Source organism: Heliangelus exortis, chromosome 8 (assembly GCF_036169615.1).
Source record: "Heliangelus exortis chromosome 8, bHelExo1.hap1, whole genome shotgun sequence".
Lineage (NCBI taxonomy): Eukaryota > Metazoa > Chordata > Aves > Apodiformes > Trochilidae > Heliangelus > Heliangelus exortis.
Window position 1 is genome coordinate 9,337,113 of NC_092429.1, and position 16,711 is coordinate 9,353,823.

At 37.9% G+C, this 16,711-nt stretch overlaps 1 protein-coding gene across 12 annotated transcripts in view; it reads right to left on the bottom strand.

Moving 5' to 3' along the window:
• The window catches only part of MAST2 (microtubule associated serine/threonine kinase 2), a 180,431-nt gene that overhangs the window by 45,357 nt on the left and 118,363 nt on the right, over positions 1-16,711 (bottom strand). For 9 of the 12 annotated variants that reach the window (XM_071750253.1, XM_071750249.1, XM_071750252.1 and 6 more), the window contains 4 exons: positions 13,292-13,367; positions 10,942-10,962; positions 8,296-8,374; positions 3,776-3,930 (listed from right to left, as the gene is read on the bottom strand). In XM_071750253.1, the coding sequence (XP_071606354.1) occupies positions 3,776-3,930; positions 8,296-8,374; positions 10,942-10,962; positions 13,292-13,367 (331 nt within the window). The remainder of the gene's footprint in view (positions 1-3,775; positions 3,931-8,295; positions 8,375-10,941; positions 10,963-13,291; positions 13,368-16,711) is intronic. The other 3 variants (XM_071750250.1, XM_071750254.1, XM_071750259.1) reach the window with 1 other exon arrangement.

Genomic DNA, 16,711 nt, shown 5'->3' on the forward strand with positions numbered 1-16,711 from the left:
AGCCTTTCTGGGCAACTGGCATTTTTGTAGGAGTTATGTCTGTATATTCTTAATGGCAGGACCTAGCATGACTCCAGTCAGGTTGCAGGACTGCATTTAAAAAGCAATACCCAGCAAAGAGATGAAGGAGCATATTTGATTAAGGATGATCTCATCTACTTCAACTATATAAAAATTCAGTGCTATAACCTTCAACCCTTTTTCCCCAGATAACACTATCCTGAAATACGAAGAAATCAAGAAAAATGGACAGATTGGTGAGCTGACTGAAAGCACAAAGGCAGCCCTTGAAGAAGTTGGTTTACTCTACATTTATCCCTGACATTCTCCACACGTTCCCACTTGTTAGCAGCCTCCAAAGGACGACAAGTGAAGAGAACTGGGAAAAGATGGAAGGCAGCATCTCATATTTAAAGAGTAACGATGCCAAGAATTTACACTCTCCAAGAATTTTACTCCTGGGAGAAAACATCCTCAGGTAAAGCTGAGGATTGTTCTAAATCAAGTGAATGTATCCTGGGCATCCCTCTGTTGGTCAATAACTTGAAGGATTTGAAGACTGCATTACAAGAAGAAGGTGAACAGTTAAGAGATGATGTTTAGGAACTACTTCTGCAGGTGGTGGGAGGCACTTCAGGAAAGCAAGAGAATGAAGTCATGAAACCACCAAGACCACCCAAGTGGTTAAAGCTGATGCTTAAATGCAGTGAGATAAGAGAGCTCACCAACCTGCAGGATCAATTTTTAAATTGAACTCAAAACACTTCAACTCAAAACACTGTAGGCACCAAAACAAGTGGGTCATATAGAAATATGTTCCTTCATGTAGCACATTTGTACTGGATCAGTTTGAGACAGATGACAGAACAGTCTCCTGCTTTAGCAACCAGTGGTATAAATACACTTTCAGATTCCACATTTGGTCTCGGGCTACCTTCCCACCCCTGCACAGGACAGTAGATGGGAAAGAACCAGTGCTCTTTTTAGTGTAGAAATTTGGGAGATTTCAAGTAATGCATAATCAGATAAGTGGTGAGTATTTTCAAGCCACAGTGGCAGAACACCACAAGTAACAGAGGTGCTGCCAACTTGTCAGTGTACATCAGGGAACACTACCTTCCACAAATGTATGCTTTGTTACTTTATTAACCTTGTTTGATCACTAAAACAGCTCTGTATGTACAGAGCATTTGCATGTGGTTTACAAGAAAATTGTAAATTTCTAGTGGAAAAAATAGATTTTTTTTTTCCCCCAAAGTTGTATCTATACTCTTCTATCATGGAGCATAACAATCATCTGATATTTCTAAAAACCTTGGGTTAGAGAGACCCTCAAAACCAAAAAACACAGCATTTGACAGTGACCTCTAAAAATACCAGTTCCTCTCATAAAATAAGACATAAGGCTACCCTCATAAAGGATGACAAATGAATATGCATTAACAATCAGTCATAAGTATCATACTATCTTTTAAATTACAAAGCTGTGACCACCAATTAAGAAAAACGTCTGATGTATTTTGTTCATCTGCTTTTCATTAAAGCTGATCAAACAGCCATTAAATGTTCAGTATAATATTATATTTGCAGGGAACTCCTGCTTAATTTTCAACACATCAACTGCTCGGATTTTATTTTTTAAGTAAGTAAAAATATCCTCTCACCAAGTGAGCTAACTCCATCATGTGAGCAAATAAATCAGCAAGCTGTAGAGTGAATAAGGTCTGGTCTTCACATATCAGTAACTTGTTTGTTTACAAGGACACACTACCCTCTGTCAAAGAGGGTATTTACTCCTATAAACATTGCTCTGCTTTGTTGGACTGACATATCAATTTTCTTTGAGGTGCAGAGGCCAGCATGAGTGTTTGGCAGTGGCAAGGGTGCTTTAGAGTCACACAGCATCACAGTGCTAGCAATAACCAAAATGAAGAACAAATCAGGCACAGTAGGCTTATAAGAATTAAATTACTTAATTCTAAGGTTTGGAATACCAATAAGGCTGCAAACCACAGACAGCTAGAGAAATCATTCAAGAGAGGAAGAAGATTAATCAAATAGTTCTATGACACACTGAATTAATCTAGTCTCATCACAAATTATAAACCTACTATATGATAGCTGTGCATTTAAATTGGCTCACAGAGATAAAGTTCTTAGCAAGTTAACAATCCGTATTAACAAGGAAAAAATACAAAATTGGGCTCTTCATTTTATTGTTTACATCATTCTTCCATCAGCAAGAGTGCCTTACACTTCATTATGCCAGCAGTAATATGTCTGTGTTAGAAAGGACAATAATTACTTTACAGTGATGTGTTGTCTACCTACAGCAGCTTTCTTATCTCTAAAGAATTAGTAGTACTACAGTTACACTACTCAGCAATAGTCAGCCCTAAGAGTGAGCCAAGAGGACTGAAGTAGAACTATTATTCAAAGAGATTTAGTACAAATCATATAACTACTCTTTTACTAAGCAGCAATTTGCAGAGATCACAGGCTGAGTGTGCTACTACCTATAGTACTTACCTGCTCCTGTAGATTACTGTGTAACTACACCTAGTAGATCCATATGCAATTACCATGCAGGCTGCACTGAAGTTTAGAACATACAAATAATTATAAATAATCATGTAAGGTCAGCTCTGCCATGACATAATACTCACCATGAATTTTTTTATTATCTTGGCCTGTTTCACTTCTACTACAAATCCCAGCTTAGATCCTGAGCTGGGTACATTGACTCAGTATTTCCAGCTGGCAGAGTTTCTGGATCTTGTCCATTGATTTAAAGGTGATATAAACCTTTGGCACCCTCAGATGAGAAGCAGGAGGGAGACCTCACCTTTGTCTCCTGCCTGTATAAATCCTTTTTCTTTCAGAAGATGCCACATCTGGAGCTACACATCTCTAAACTTTCATTCACTGGGTCCAGCACTAAATGCACAGCACAACTTAAGGCTTTTGCCATGATACAAAATGTTTGTGAAGTTATTCCACATAATTGTTAGAGACCTGCAAGAAATATTGCCAAGAGTTTGTGGAATCTCTGTCCTTGGAGATACTCAAAAGCTATCTAGACATGGTCTGAGCAATCTGCTCAAGCAGGAGTTTGGGCAAGATGACCTCTAGAGGTCCTTTCCAACTTCACTCAGTCATTCTGTATTTCTGTGAAAGATGAAGTGCTAGTTGTTTCTGCTTTTTAAGTATGGAAAAATCAACTGCACAAAGAAATAGCCCCCAGATAGCAATCGGTTTCTCTGACACAACAGTAAAAATTCTTCTGCTACCAATGCAGGAGAAATGTTTCCAGCACTACTTCAAAATTGTTCTTGGGTGCAATTCCATTTAAGGTTTTGACTTAATTTACTCTACTTTTCATATCCTTTCAGAAGCACTGCTAGAAAAGTTATTAGCAGTATTTCTGACCGCTTCCTTCTATTCGTGCAGCAAAAATCTGAGAAGAAACTTCAATAAAGGAAATAAATTTCCTGTAGATTTAAACTGAGACATTTGTGGATCAATTTTCATGCATCTATTGTGAAGATACAAAACCAGACCATGCTAACCATTTTGCACCCAAAAACCTCAGTGTCAAATGTAAAAAAAGAAACCAGCCTTTTGATTAAGCAAGATGGGCTAAATGTCAGTTACAATAATTTTAAAAACATTTAACAAAACAACTACAAATGACTAATTCCTAGATCCAGCACACACAGAAATACTATATATGTGTCCAAGTTATTAAAAATTCAACGAAAAGCCTGAAACTCACCTGAGACTGCGAGATCGAGGCCTCAAGGCTGGAGAATGGCGCCCTTCCTCATCAGTGATGCTCTCAGTACTGAAATGCTTTGTCAGGAAATGGAGTTCATCTGCCGTGGGCTGAAAGGGCAGCTGGTGCAGCTTCTCCTGAGATGAGCATGATGACTGAGTACAGAAAAAAATACAGAAAAGAAATGCACTAAACGCATGCATAGGGGTCAGCTAATGAATGGAAGAGGAACGGATTCTGCCAGACACTGCACACTCCAGTGGAAAAGAAAGCTACTTATCAGACCAGGTTCCTCTTTTTATGTTCTCATTAGGCTAAGCCAATCCTTACATACAATGACAAAGCTTGTGAGATAAGGAAAACTTTGGTAGAAGACTAAAGAATCATTGCATCCAATTCTGGAACCATCTGATTATGCAGCTAATTTACTGTCAGGATACAGAAAGGAAGCTACGTGAGTACCAGTGCTACTCTGGAAAGGACAAAGAGGTTCCTGGAGTGATGAGCAACTTTCTTTCCTTTTCCCTCATGCTCTCTTAGCTCAGGAGTTTCACTGGCATGCAGAATGCTATGGAGCTGTGTAGACGCGAGAGATTTTGCTGTTCAGTGGCTCTCGTTGGAAATTGCTACTGAAAACGGTCAGGATTTTATTTCTCCCTTCCATTACCCATCAGGATTCTTCTCTAACCAAGTAGGCAATAATAAAATGAAAGTAGCTGACTTTGCTGAGTTGTAAGAGTAAGAGTTTCTTGTTATAGAGTCAAACAGCTTATTGGTTTTCAAATAAGTCGATGCACTTATATGACACACATTCTCTGATAGACATGAAACTGTTTTAAATCTTGTACCTCAGAAAACCTGAGATTAAAACAACCATGTTGGAAATGTTAGTAACATCAAGTGTTGGATGCTCCAGGGGAAAAAAGGTGTAGGTCAACTGACAAACGTAATTTTTCTTGTGTGATTTTTCAATGCTCCTTTCCATTTCACAAAAGTAAGAAAATATATTATGTAAGGACAAAGTAAAAATCCACTTCAGTAACAAAGGAGGGAAAAAACCCCACAACAGCAAAGTGCTGGATAACCAGAGCAGCACTGAATAACACCAGTGGGCCTTATTAAAAACATCATCCTAATCTAAGTTTCAAGGCTGCTTACTGATCTGATGAAAAAATTATGTACACTTTGTGGGTAGAAAACTTTTCCATTTGCTACAATGACCCTCACTTAAAGTGGAAAGCACTAGTACCAGAAGTATTGGTAGGAGAGAATTATACATGATATAACATGCATGACCAAAGCTTTAAGTCACCTAGCTTTTTCTAGACTTGGGTTTTGGTAAAGAAAACTAAGAATTATGGCCAAGCAATGAAAGCCAAATGCTGACAAGGCTTTTCATGGAGTCCTGCATGTTTGCAAAGTTGATAGCAAAGAGAAAATACGCTGAAATCACCTAAAACAGGTACACCCAAATTTGTCAAGAAGGTAATAGCTATGCTTGAACTGAATTCAAGCTAAGTAGATTGTTGCAGATCCTAGCAGAGACCTATCTTTAACTAGAGAATTCTGGCCAAAATTAAGATGGAGATGTCAGTGTAAGAACTTAAAACCTAAATATCATATCCTTTGATAAAAAAATAATTGGCTCCATATTCCAGACCCACTCCCTCTGCACTGTGAAGAGGTATTTACAGAAAAGAAACCCTTTGAAAGCCTTAGCACATGCACAAGCTCCCCAAGCATGTCTGGAACTGGAAACCACTGCTTCCACCTCTTTCCTTCAAGCAGGTCCAGGTGGAAGAACCATGGTGGGAAGTCACCTCCAGCAGAGTGCCCACATAGTGATGATTACCCAGACAGTGTCAGCTTAGACTGATCTAACCCACACTGAAGCCAAGATGGGGAGTCGAGGTGTCTGACAGCCCCTTTGCACACAGTTATCCTGCTGTTCACACTGCTTACACCGACTACAGGAAAGATTCTCTCCCTCTAGTACAGAATTATGCAAGCCCTGTTTCACTATCAGAGCTTTCTTTGATTTTAATCTTAGTGCCTTACACAATCTGAGGAGCAGGGAGAAGCACCTGCCTGTGCAAAAGAAGCAAAACTTTTCAGAGAAAAGGTACATGTCTGCTGACATGTGGTCATGATGAAAAACCCAAATCCTGCAACTGAGCAGGTAGCACGAAGGCTGCTGCCTTCAACACCTGCATTAGCAGGAACTCAAGCTCTGGCATTACAAATATATCTCTTATTCAAAACAAAATTAAACTAAAGCTAGCACATTTAGATGATTAGCACACAGTCACTATGTACTAGAGTTCGAGGGAAAAATAATTATGTTCTAAAAAGAACCAACGAAAACCAAACATATAAGGGCTTTGTCATCTAACAGCAAAAGTACTGAGGAAGCTGTAATAATAAACCCATGGATCTCATGGATGACCCAACAAAATCCTCCTTCCACTTTCCCTCCTTAAAAACAATCAGATCACAAAATTTTAAATTCCATAGAATAATTTAAGAGAGCCCTGAAGATAAAGACCATGATAAGAAATGGACTTTCCTCTGCCTGGGGCTTCTCCAGCACTTTCAATGAAAAAGTGTGAGAATAAAGTGAAACACTTCTGAATTATTGATTTTTAAGTAATCACATCACTGCATTCAGTATTTACACCAGACGAATACAAGTCCCTCTGGTGTCTTAATTACAGATGCACAATTAGCCAACTCTTTTTCAGTGAAAAAAAAAACCACACACCGACACAGACACACACTAAAAAAAAACAACAAAACAACAAAGAAACCCAAAACCACAACAAAACACTACCACAACAAAAAGCTAATAACATAGTAGCTTATATATTAATTTTGCATCTAGAAAATGAATAGTAGATTATGAAAACAAAAAAAGCAGAATCTACAGGTTCAGGTTTCCACTGACCTTAGACTAGGTAAATTACTTGGTTTGTCGTGTTGGTTGGTTGATAGAGCAGCTTATCTATGAGCACAGATTCACACCAAATGAAAGCCCAAAATTCTGTTAAACTTGCATCTGTGGAATTAATTCATTTTGCCCTTTTGACAAGCTCCTTGTCTGCATTGCACTTCTGTTTTCAACTCCACAAGGGAATAAATTTGCTTATTGAGTTCAGAAGAGTAATTCAGATCAGTTCAGAGTGCAACCAAATTTTTCTGTGCTCCTGTTCATATATCTGTGCACACACACACAGACTTCTCCCAGAGAAGACTGAAATCAAATCACCTGCCTTCTAAGAAGACCAAAAGCAAAAAAAACCCAAAACAAATGAACAAAAAATCCCAACTAAAACTTACAAAAAAACCCAATTGTCTTGAAGGACAAAAGATAAATTGTGGAAATTGTGCAAAGTACAGTCTGTGGGAATGGGTCTGAACATATGAAACTACAGAGATGAGATTAACATTGTAAAATAAAAGTTTAATCCAATAAATTCATACTAAAGGGAAATTTTGGGCCCAATTTCTTCTCTTGCTATATAGACTAGACTTAACACTCACCTTCTAAGGAACTGTGATAATAAATTTACGTTTCAGGGGCACTAGAAAGTTAATGGATGAACTTGACAGAACAGCTGCCAAGGAAAATAACAATACTGCATTTAGTGTAAGATTTGAACGTTGTGAAGTATTGAGTCCTAATGAAGGTATTTCAATTATTAGGAACATGCTCTGAAAAGTACATATAAAACAAAATTACCAATAGAAGGATTAAGGAAAGAGGCAGTGATATGTGGCCAAGCAGTTGAAGATACCATGACACATACAAAAGCATTTTACATTAAATCTGTACAGGTACTCTGTACTTTCTATGCCTGGCTTTGCAAGGTTAAGTGGATAAGCACAACATCTACTGTGTATAATCTGAAGAATAAGATTTATTATATGAAGTATGTAAGAGTTTTCTGGGTTCACACAGTGCTGCTACCTTAGTGGTACCATTGACAAACAAACTTTTTGGAAGTGCAGAACTCAAGGAAACTGCAGACAGTCTTTCTAATAACACACGCAAGATAGAAAAGCTTCATTAGGATGTTCAAATTATGGGAGCTGAGTAACAAACATGGATTATCATTTTGAATTTCTACGAGCCTGAAAGCAGAAGCTTTCATGCCAAGAACTTGAAAGCAGACAAGAATTTCACTTCCCAGTTATAAAAAAGCTGGGAGCTGGCTAGTAATTATCTCCTAAGAGTCCTGACACTTCTGAGACTTTGTGCCTCTCAACTGATCAGTCGAGCCAAGTGCTGCACCAGGATTTCACCAGTGCTAAAAGGCAAAGTGCAAGATGATAGGAGCTGGGAAATGGGAGGAAAAAGCAGCAGAACCAATAACTAAAATAATTTTTAAAACAATTAGTATATTAAATAATGTTAGCAAAACAATGAAGAAAGATCAGATCATTTAGTAAAGACTCAGAAGCTGATTTGTTAGGGTGTGTTTGTACAAACTGAATTGCTTGGAAAAGTCTGTGCCACTTACTGAAACTGTAGAACTGGGAGTGTTTGTTCCATATCCAGACGAAGGAAGGGAGGCCAAGGACCAGCGGCGCCCGTCCGTTCTGAGGAAAAGAAGCAAGGGAAATTACTGATAATGAAATACTGTGGCTAATACTTGGGGGAAATAAGCATTTTCCCCCCCTCTCAGATGTCTGAACCTCAAGTTTTTATTAAAGACTCAAGTTATTCAGATAAATCAAGTAGCCTATTTACAATTACCTTTGTGAAAAAGCAACTATGGTTAAGCTTCAAAAGCAAAAGTAAGTGGCCTTGGAAAAGATAAAGCAAACAGGAAGCAGATTCCTGCACTGAGTAGATATTTTGTCAAAAAAAAGACAGTTATGCCTAAGATAATTACTTAGGCAGTTCCTTGTTTTCCAAATTAATTTGATAATTGAGGGAAAAAAAATATTGATCAACTGAAACAGGCTTTTTTTGTTTACCTAATCAGAAGGCATTCTGTCTACTGCATCACCTGACACAGCTACTGAATTAAATCCACTACAACAGAACAGAACAGAGTCAACAGCTCCACCCAAAATATGAGGAGACAGAAATCACGGAAATTCCATCTTGGGTTTCTTTCTCCCCCAGTCAATATAGAATTAGGAGTTATTTCTCTATCATAGCCAAAGAAACATGACCCTCAAGGAAAATAGCCAAAACATCCTGGAGGTATTGCAGAAAAGGTCTTGTTTTACCAACATCAAAACTGAGGAGCCATACAACTGCTTTGAGAAAAATCAGTATTGCCCCTCCTTGAAATCATCTACCCCTAAAACCTTCCTCAGTGAGGACGGAAACTGAACTACACCCAGTTCAGCCTCATGGTGCTTTTTCTGTCTCTGATTTCATTTAATTTCATTCAGACATTTTGAGTCCTACAGCATGTCTTGTTGCACACTGGGATGGATGTTAAGAAGTCTCTTCCTCACATCATTCTCCACTTGCTTGTTTGCTTTACTACTGCAAATTATCAGTAACTGGTCCATACAGTGAAGCTGAACTAGAGCAGTTCACCATTTTAACTTAGTTTGGAAAGATTTGGGGTTTTTTGAGTACATGGACATTAACCAAAGTTTATTATAATATAGGGTGCTTGGTAGTTGACCGAAACAGTACTTACAAAAAATTCAACTTTACCATTTTCACAGTAATATTTCTCATCTCACTATCTACACCCATAAAGCCTCATCTTCAGGATAAAGCTCAGTGTGCACCCTGACATTAACACTGTTTATATCTTCCCCAGCCCTACTTCCTTTTATTGTCAGGCTTGGATACACATCACTCCTCTTTGTCATCTCCATTAGAATGAGAGGGAAATAAATCCACTCTTCTACATCGCTTGAAGAGTACTATATCAGTGGAGTTTTTAAAAGACACATGCTTCATGCATTAAAAAAATAAAATAATGAAGCTTTAATGCAGATTTCTATTGCATGCTCACATTACAGCTAAACCCCATTTAGCCACAGGTGATGTTGTCTTTGGCAATACAATTACATATAAAAGAACAATCTCAAAAAACTCCAAGATACACTATATTCTTTTCTTAACCCTGAAAAACAAAAAATATCAGCATTATAAAGTCACTGCATGATGTGGTCAGTGACTGAACAACAAATTTTAGTTATCTTCACCCTGCTGCTTCTAACATTCAGTGACATGGGGGAACTATTTATGTCAATGACTCAACCTTAGTTTGGACCCTCAGTCCCAAAGCAAAAATGTGTTCCTGGCTTCCCAAACATAGTAATAGTAAGTAGATAGATAGTAATAGTAATAGTAATGCACAACTCAATAATTTTTTGCAAAAGGAAAGACTAATCCCTTTTTTACTGAGCTGCCTAGATTTTGTATTGAAATTACTTCAGAATTTTCATTTTGACAAAGATAGAGACAAAATAATTCTCTCTCAATTAGAAAATTACAGGATCTCTCTTCATGCTTGGGCTATTTTATGCTGATGCAACCTAGGCAAGCAATGAGCTAAGCACTCAGGACAATGCATATCAGCTCTGCTCCAGCAGAAAGTGGGACAAGAGAGAAATCTTTCAAATTAAAGGCAATGGAGAAAAAGGCTTTTTAAAAAATTCCTCCTTCAGCTATGCAAAACATTTCAATTTTTGGTTAATAAACATTTTTAGAGTGACCTCATGCAATATTGCTTCGGGAAAAGATGGTCAGAGTAAAATTTTTAGGTCTTTTATTTAATTTATTATACACCCTTTGCTAGCACAAGAAAACCACGCAAAAAACAAATTTTGCCTTTAAAATGAGATTTTAATTAGTTAGTTAAGGAGTTAATTTTATGGCAGCTAAATGCTTTTCAATGAACAATAGATCACTTAAAAATAAATGAGAGGTGCTAGACAAACAGTGCATCTTCCCTAGAGTATTTATCGTTTCCTTCCCTATTTATCCCTATCCTATCCCTATTTTACCCTATCCCTTCCCTATTTATCGTTTTAGGCCAAAATTCAGAGATTTTCTGTTTTGAGTACCAAAGCAGAGAAGCTGATTGCCTAAATGGGGTTGTTACAGTGTGAACTCGATAGGGGCACAGCTCAGCTGCACAGCAGCACACTTCATACACACACACAAACAGCAACACCACACACGTTACCTGTCTGCTCTGTGTCCATGGCTGTATGGAAGAAATTGTACAAGGATAATGAGAGAGGAAGAAGTAAAAGAGGCACACATGATTTCTGAAAAAAAGTAAACCCTGATCTTCTGTATCTGGTATTGCACTAAGATCAGCCGAATTAACCATCTATTTCCTTATTCAAACAGGAGGATTCCTGAACATATTAAGTTTCTGGCTATGACACAACTGAGAGGATGTCTAGCAAGGGATTTATGATTAATCACTCATCACACTAAAGGACAATCTTGCAGCATATTGTAGTGAAATTGGCTTTAAAATAAAATGAGTTTTCCAAATGTGTTTCCTGCTCTGTCCTAGGAATCAACTCATCACGGGGCTGTAATGAAATAATGGAAACCATAAATGATGTCCAAACAATATAATAAATGAAGAAATTACACCAAATATAAAAGGCAGAAAATCAGCAACAAATCATTTCTGTGATGGTAATAGGATGAAATCAGGTTATAACCATCTCTTAAAAACCAAGCAATGCTGATCAAAAGGGTACAGAGAAATATCAATTTCTCAAGGATAACAGAGCACGACACTTTCAATTACTTAATGCCACCACAGAGAAGTTATTCTTATACTACTATGTGTTAATCTAATAAATATGTATTGGTACGGCTGGCATAGCTATTCAGAGTGTAACACAAGTAGAAAATAGAAACAAGTTTCTAAAACAAGCTGTGGTTAAGTGTTCATTTCAGTGTCAGAAAGAGTGCAACGTGTGTCCCATATAAAGATTCAGCAGCATGGACTTAACCTTTATTAATTTATTTCCTCAAAAACTAGATTTAAAAAGTGGAAAGTATGAAAGGGAATTATTCAGAGTTCTACTGTTAAAACATTTATTTTCTGCTTAGAATGTTGGAAACCATACTTGCAAGAAACACCCAGTTGCAACATGATGTTGAAAAATTATGTAAAGTTTTGACAATGGTTTCAGCTGTCACTTTCCTCCTGCATTCCAGGGTCTAGGACTTCAGATACTGTAAAACTGGTTGAAAGTTCAGTCCTATTCAGTAGGACTTATTGAATAAACCCAGACAACATTCAGATACCTCTCTAAAAATAAATGTGAATGCTGTGAAATCATTTGAATTGTTTCCCCAGCAGATAAAACACTAATTTTTCCCTTTGCAGCCATAGAAAATACACATCCAGTCTGTCACATTTCACACACTATTATAATGGTCTTTTCTTACATAAGACCTGAAGACCACAGTCTACTTCAAACAGCACTGAAGAACACAAATTCTTCCAGCAAATCACCTCAATAGAGAAATTCCCCAGAATTTACCTGTCCTTCAGATAAAGGGTGTATCTTACTTCTTTAAGTCTCTTTTTTTAAGTTTTGAGACCTGTCTTCTTTCTCACTGGTCCACAAGCTAAATCTTACCTTCTCTGAAAACTTACTTCCACTCAGAATGATCATGTTTCCCATTCTCAGGTCAAGTTAGCACAGATAGGATTTTTTTTCCAGATGAGGCAGGATTTAGCAAATACAAAATATACTCCCCACACTTCAATCTAAAAATCCTGCTGCAATACCCAAACCCTGATCAAGTCTCTTTTCCCCCCCCGTTCTTTACTTCTCACAAAATTTAACTTTCTGTATCATGATCCATTTCTGCCTACCTGTTGGGATACAGCTTTCAATACACCATTTGTCTGCTTCTCTCAGCTGTCCTTATTCTTTCTATCCTACTCCTCACACTAAATTCATCACCACAGTATCAGATTTCTTTCCAACAGGCTGATACATGGCATGACCTGTATTTGTACAGCATTTGCTGCAGGACAGATGACAGCTTCACTTTCAGGTCTTTCAGTGCTGCTCTTCTGCTAGGAGTTCTTGTAGATTTCCAGTTTCAATTATCAGCTCTTCTCATCAGAGCATTAATATCTTCTTGACACTAATGCCCAAGACATAGAGAAAAACTAAGAAGTTGCTACCAGAAGGCAGTGAAAGAACGTGCACGCAGTTGTGTGGGCCTAACTTTAGATTTAAGTTTTTGTGCAGACACAGCAAAGAGCAGTGTGCTTGGAATACAACTCGGTTAATTCAGCAAGAATATCTAGGACTATTATTCTAATCATAACTGGGTTTTACTTTATCTCCTTCTATGTCTAAAAAAATTTTTTAAAAAAAGAGGGGGGGGGGAAAGAGGAGGGGAAGAGCAAAACCAAACCAAAATAAAACAAAACACATCAGAGAAAGTAAAACATAGTCAAAAAATTCTAACCTGTAGGCCATTTTTTAAAGAAAAGCATACAGACCATTTGCTTGGAGGTCCAAAGGGAACAGAGCTTGCCTTACCTTCGGGCAGGAACAAAGGAAAAATGAGCAGGTGCGCTGGGAGAGAAGTTCCTGGGACTGTCCAATGGGCTGCTACCTGTTTGAGAAATTAACAAAAAAAAAAAAAAAAAAAAAAAAAGAAAACCAAACCCTTGCAAACATTTCATTCATGTTTGCAACAAAGTGTGTTTCACTGTGCAGAAAGCCTTTCAACTCCAAGTTGTAGTCACAAATAATTGAAAATATGGAGCTTTGAGTCTTTGATCATTTAAGTATTAGTTCACTACAGAAATGTTCCGATTCAGATGTGTTGGTATTTTCCCTCTTTTTAAAATAATTTCAGGTGTACATTTTATTTCTCACTTTCAGATGTGTGTCACACACCCAATAAAGTCTTTCAATGTTTTGCTATAATTTCTATATGCGTGCTCTTCTTAACACTTCTCAATGAAAAACCTGAATAAGAAATTACACTGATGACAGTTTCAGGAAAAATAAATAGTAAGAAAATATTTCTCCACAATGTACAAAATACAGGGAGGAAAAAATCCCAACAATATATCAAAGGAACAGTACATGGTAATAAAAGTGCTATAGACAGGTAAGATGATCAGGTATAGTGTGTTAGCATTCACTCTAACTACCACTTCTCTGAAATAATACTTCTACCATGAAAATGAAAGTTACAGTGAATTTCTACACTGAGGAAAAAAAGAACACTTGGCACATGAAGGCTTTCTCTGGGTTCTGTCATATGTGTACAAGCATATGGTTGGTAAGTGGAATATTGCAGTGTATTTTATTTCAAAGTAAAAAACAGCCATTTCATAGAAAGCCCTTCTGAGAGCCAGAATCATTTACAGACTGACTGCAGAAGCCTTTGAAAGTTACGGATGACTTTGAAACTTCATGTGAGTGGGTGTGCTTTCCATCGGGCACATTGTTAAGTGGTTTGCTCTTTCAGATCCTTAATGGAAGCACAAAAGAGACTACACATAGTGAATTTATGCCAACAGCAATTTCTTCATGCAGCAACAATAAAATCACAGTAAAATAAGAGCAGAAAAAACTAAACAGATCCTGGAGAAGCAATGTACTGCAAGGTACATAACTGGTAAGAAAAATGTTTTCAAATTTAGATCCCATATAAAATGGATTTATGCTAAAAGTCACGTACTGGGTGTCCAGGTCACCCCCCAGGCCAGCACTGTGAGGTCACTGTCCCATCCATCACTGCATTGAAACTTGTCATTAAGCTGTATTAATTTCAACCCAAATTATTCATACACCTTAACAGTTACACTGACCAGACCTGCAGGAAAAGAAACCGTGCTCATTCACTTCACCTACACAAATGGCTCACAAAAATCTGCAGTAGCACCTCTCCAAAACTCTTTGAGAGCCTGGTGTGTGCACAGCTGGCATGCCTGGGAAGGCAGGGAGGAGGACAGGGAGAGAAGCTGATGGCTTCAGGGATGTGAGGATGGCCACAGCACAGGCCAGCAAGCTCCAGCTGGTAATACAAGTCTGCAAGGGATAAAATAGCAGCTGGTTGAGATTAAACCAGCCCCAGGCTGATCTAACACATGTCAAGGGGTGATGTGAGAACTGGAGAGGTAAGTGAATTCCAGACCACAATCTGCTTCACCAGGAACAAACTAAATTAAACACAAAGGGTTTGAGCAACAGGTTTGTTCTGCTTTGGCTTGGTTTTCTTTTGTATTGTTAGTTAGGAACTAACAATGATTTCACAGTGTAATAGAGCAGAGTGCAAATCCTCACCCAAAACAGGATACTATTTAACTCATTCCCTGTATATTTCAAGTGGGAATGGGAGAGAGTGATTGGAACTCAAGAAGTAGGTGATATTTGGTGCTTTATTTATTAACCTTGTAGTAATTTTAATTCTTACTGCCACAGCAGAAAAACAGAGACCTTGGGCTGCTTTCAATTAAGAGGTGACAAAGTGGTTTGACAGTCTGGATGGCTCTGCAAGCTGACAAGAAAGACAGAAGAAAGCTCCAATAGCCACATAGTGACCAACTCAATAGTGTATAAAGACATTTCCTGGTAGCAGCACACGGGTAGAGTTAGGGTCACACCATTTACTTGGCTAGCAGAAAGCTGAAGGAGCATTTTAGGTCAGCAGGAAATGCAGCAGGAGTGAAGCCTTTCCACTGCTGTGTAGAGCTGCTAGCAAATGAAGGAAGGCTGCCAGTTTTGGTGAGAACCTTTTGTTTTTTTGCCTTCTCATTTTTCAAGCTTTACTGCTGACAAACCCTACTGTGTTAAGATGATATTTTTGAATTAAAAGCCCACTGCCCAACGCTGTTATAAACAAGTGATGAGCTGTCACTGCTTTTTTATATCTTCATCATTCTTTTGTAAATTTTCCAGATTACGATCAAAACAGGATTTCAGAATAATTGAGCAAATTGTGTAATGACAGTTTTTATATTTTGAAATTAAGTATGTGGGTGTTCAAACTCTTATGAGTCTGTACAATCTGGGACAGAGATACTACTCATTCTTAAGCAACTACTTCTTCAGATTTATATGGCATATTTCCTTCCAGACACTGGAATTTTAATTGGATCCCCTGTGAGTTGCTTCTAGTTTTAAAAAGAAAAGCAATTAGTTTTTCTACTCAATTCAAGTCTGGGTGAAGCTTTTAAAACAACAACAGGGAGAAGGGGAATTACTACTTTCCCTAAAATTTCCCAGTACTGCTGCTTCTGCTATAGTTGAAGGAATTTTAATAAGAGAAGCCTTAATGCATCAGCCTCATTCACCAAGGCTGATCGAAATCCTATTTATTCTGTTAGCAAAGGTAAATTCCCCTGTTGCTCAAGGGCTGTAGTTGGCCACTACTGAACCTGAAACAGCTCAGTCCCTGTGGAGGCTGTTACACAGAATGATTACCCATTAGGTAAATCAACACAGTTATATGAACATTAATAATTCAGGCATGAACTTCTCCATTTTCCGGACACAGGAAAAAGGATGCAGCCGAAGTATTTGTACGTCCACCACCCTCAAAGCACAAAACTGGACCTTAAGGGCAATCGAGAGATTAAAGTCTCAGCTATTATCTGCAAACATGACATTTATCAGACAGATAATGAGTCAAAACTTACACTAAAAATATTTTGTAAAACCTGCTTCTGAGATTTATGAAAAATAAATACAAAAGACGAAGTTGTTGTGGATTTCTGTGTAGGATATACTGAAAATTTGCTGAAAATTATCAAAAGCAGTTGAAGATCCTTTTGCATGCTACAGAATTAGCTGCCTTACAGCCCATGTAAATCTCAAAATGCCAAATTTTTAAGCACTCTGTGTGCCACCTGTCTCAAATATAATGAATGCCATAGTGTACTCGCTCACACCATCCGAGGATCACACACATGAAATGTGGATAAACTCCAGGGCAGGATCTGG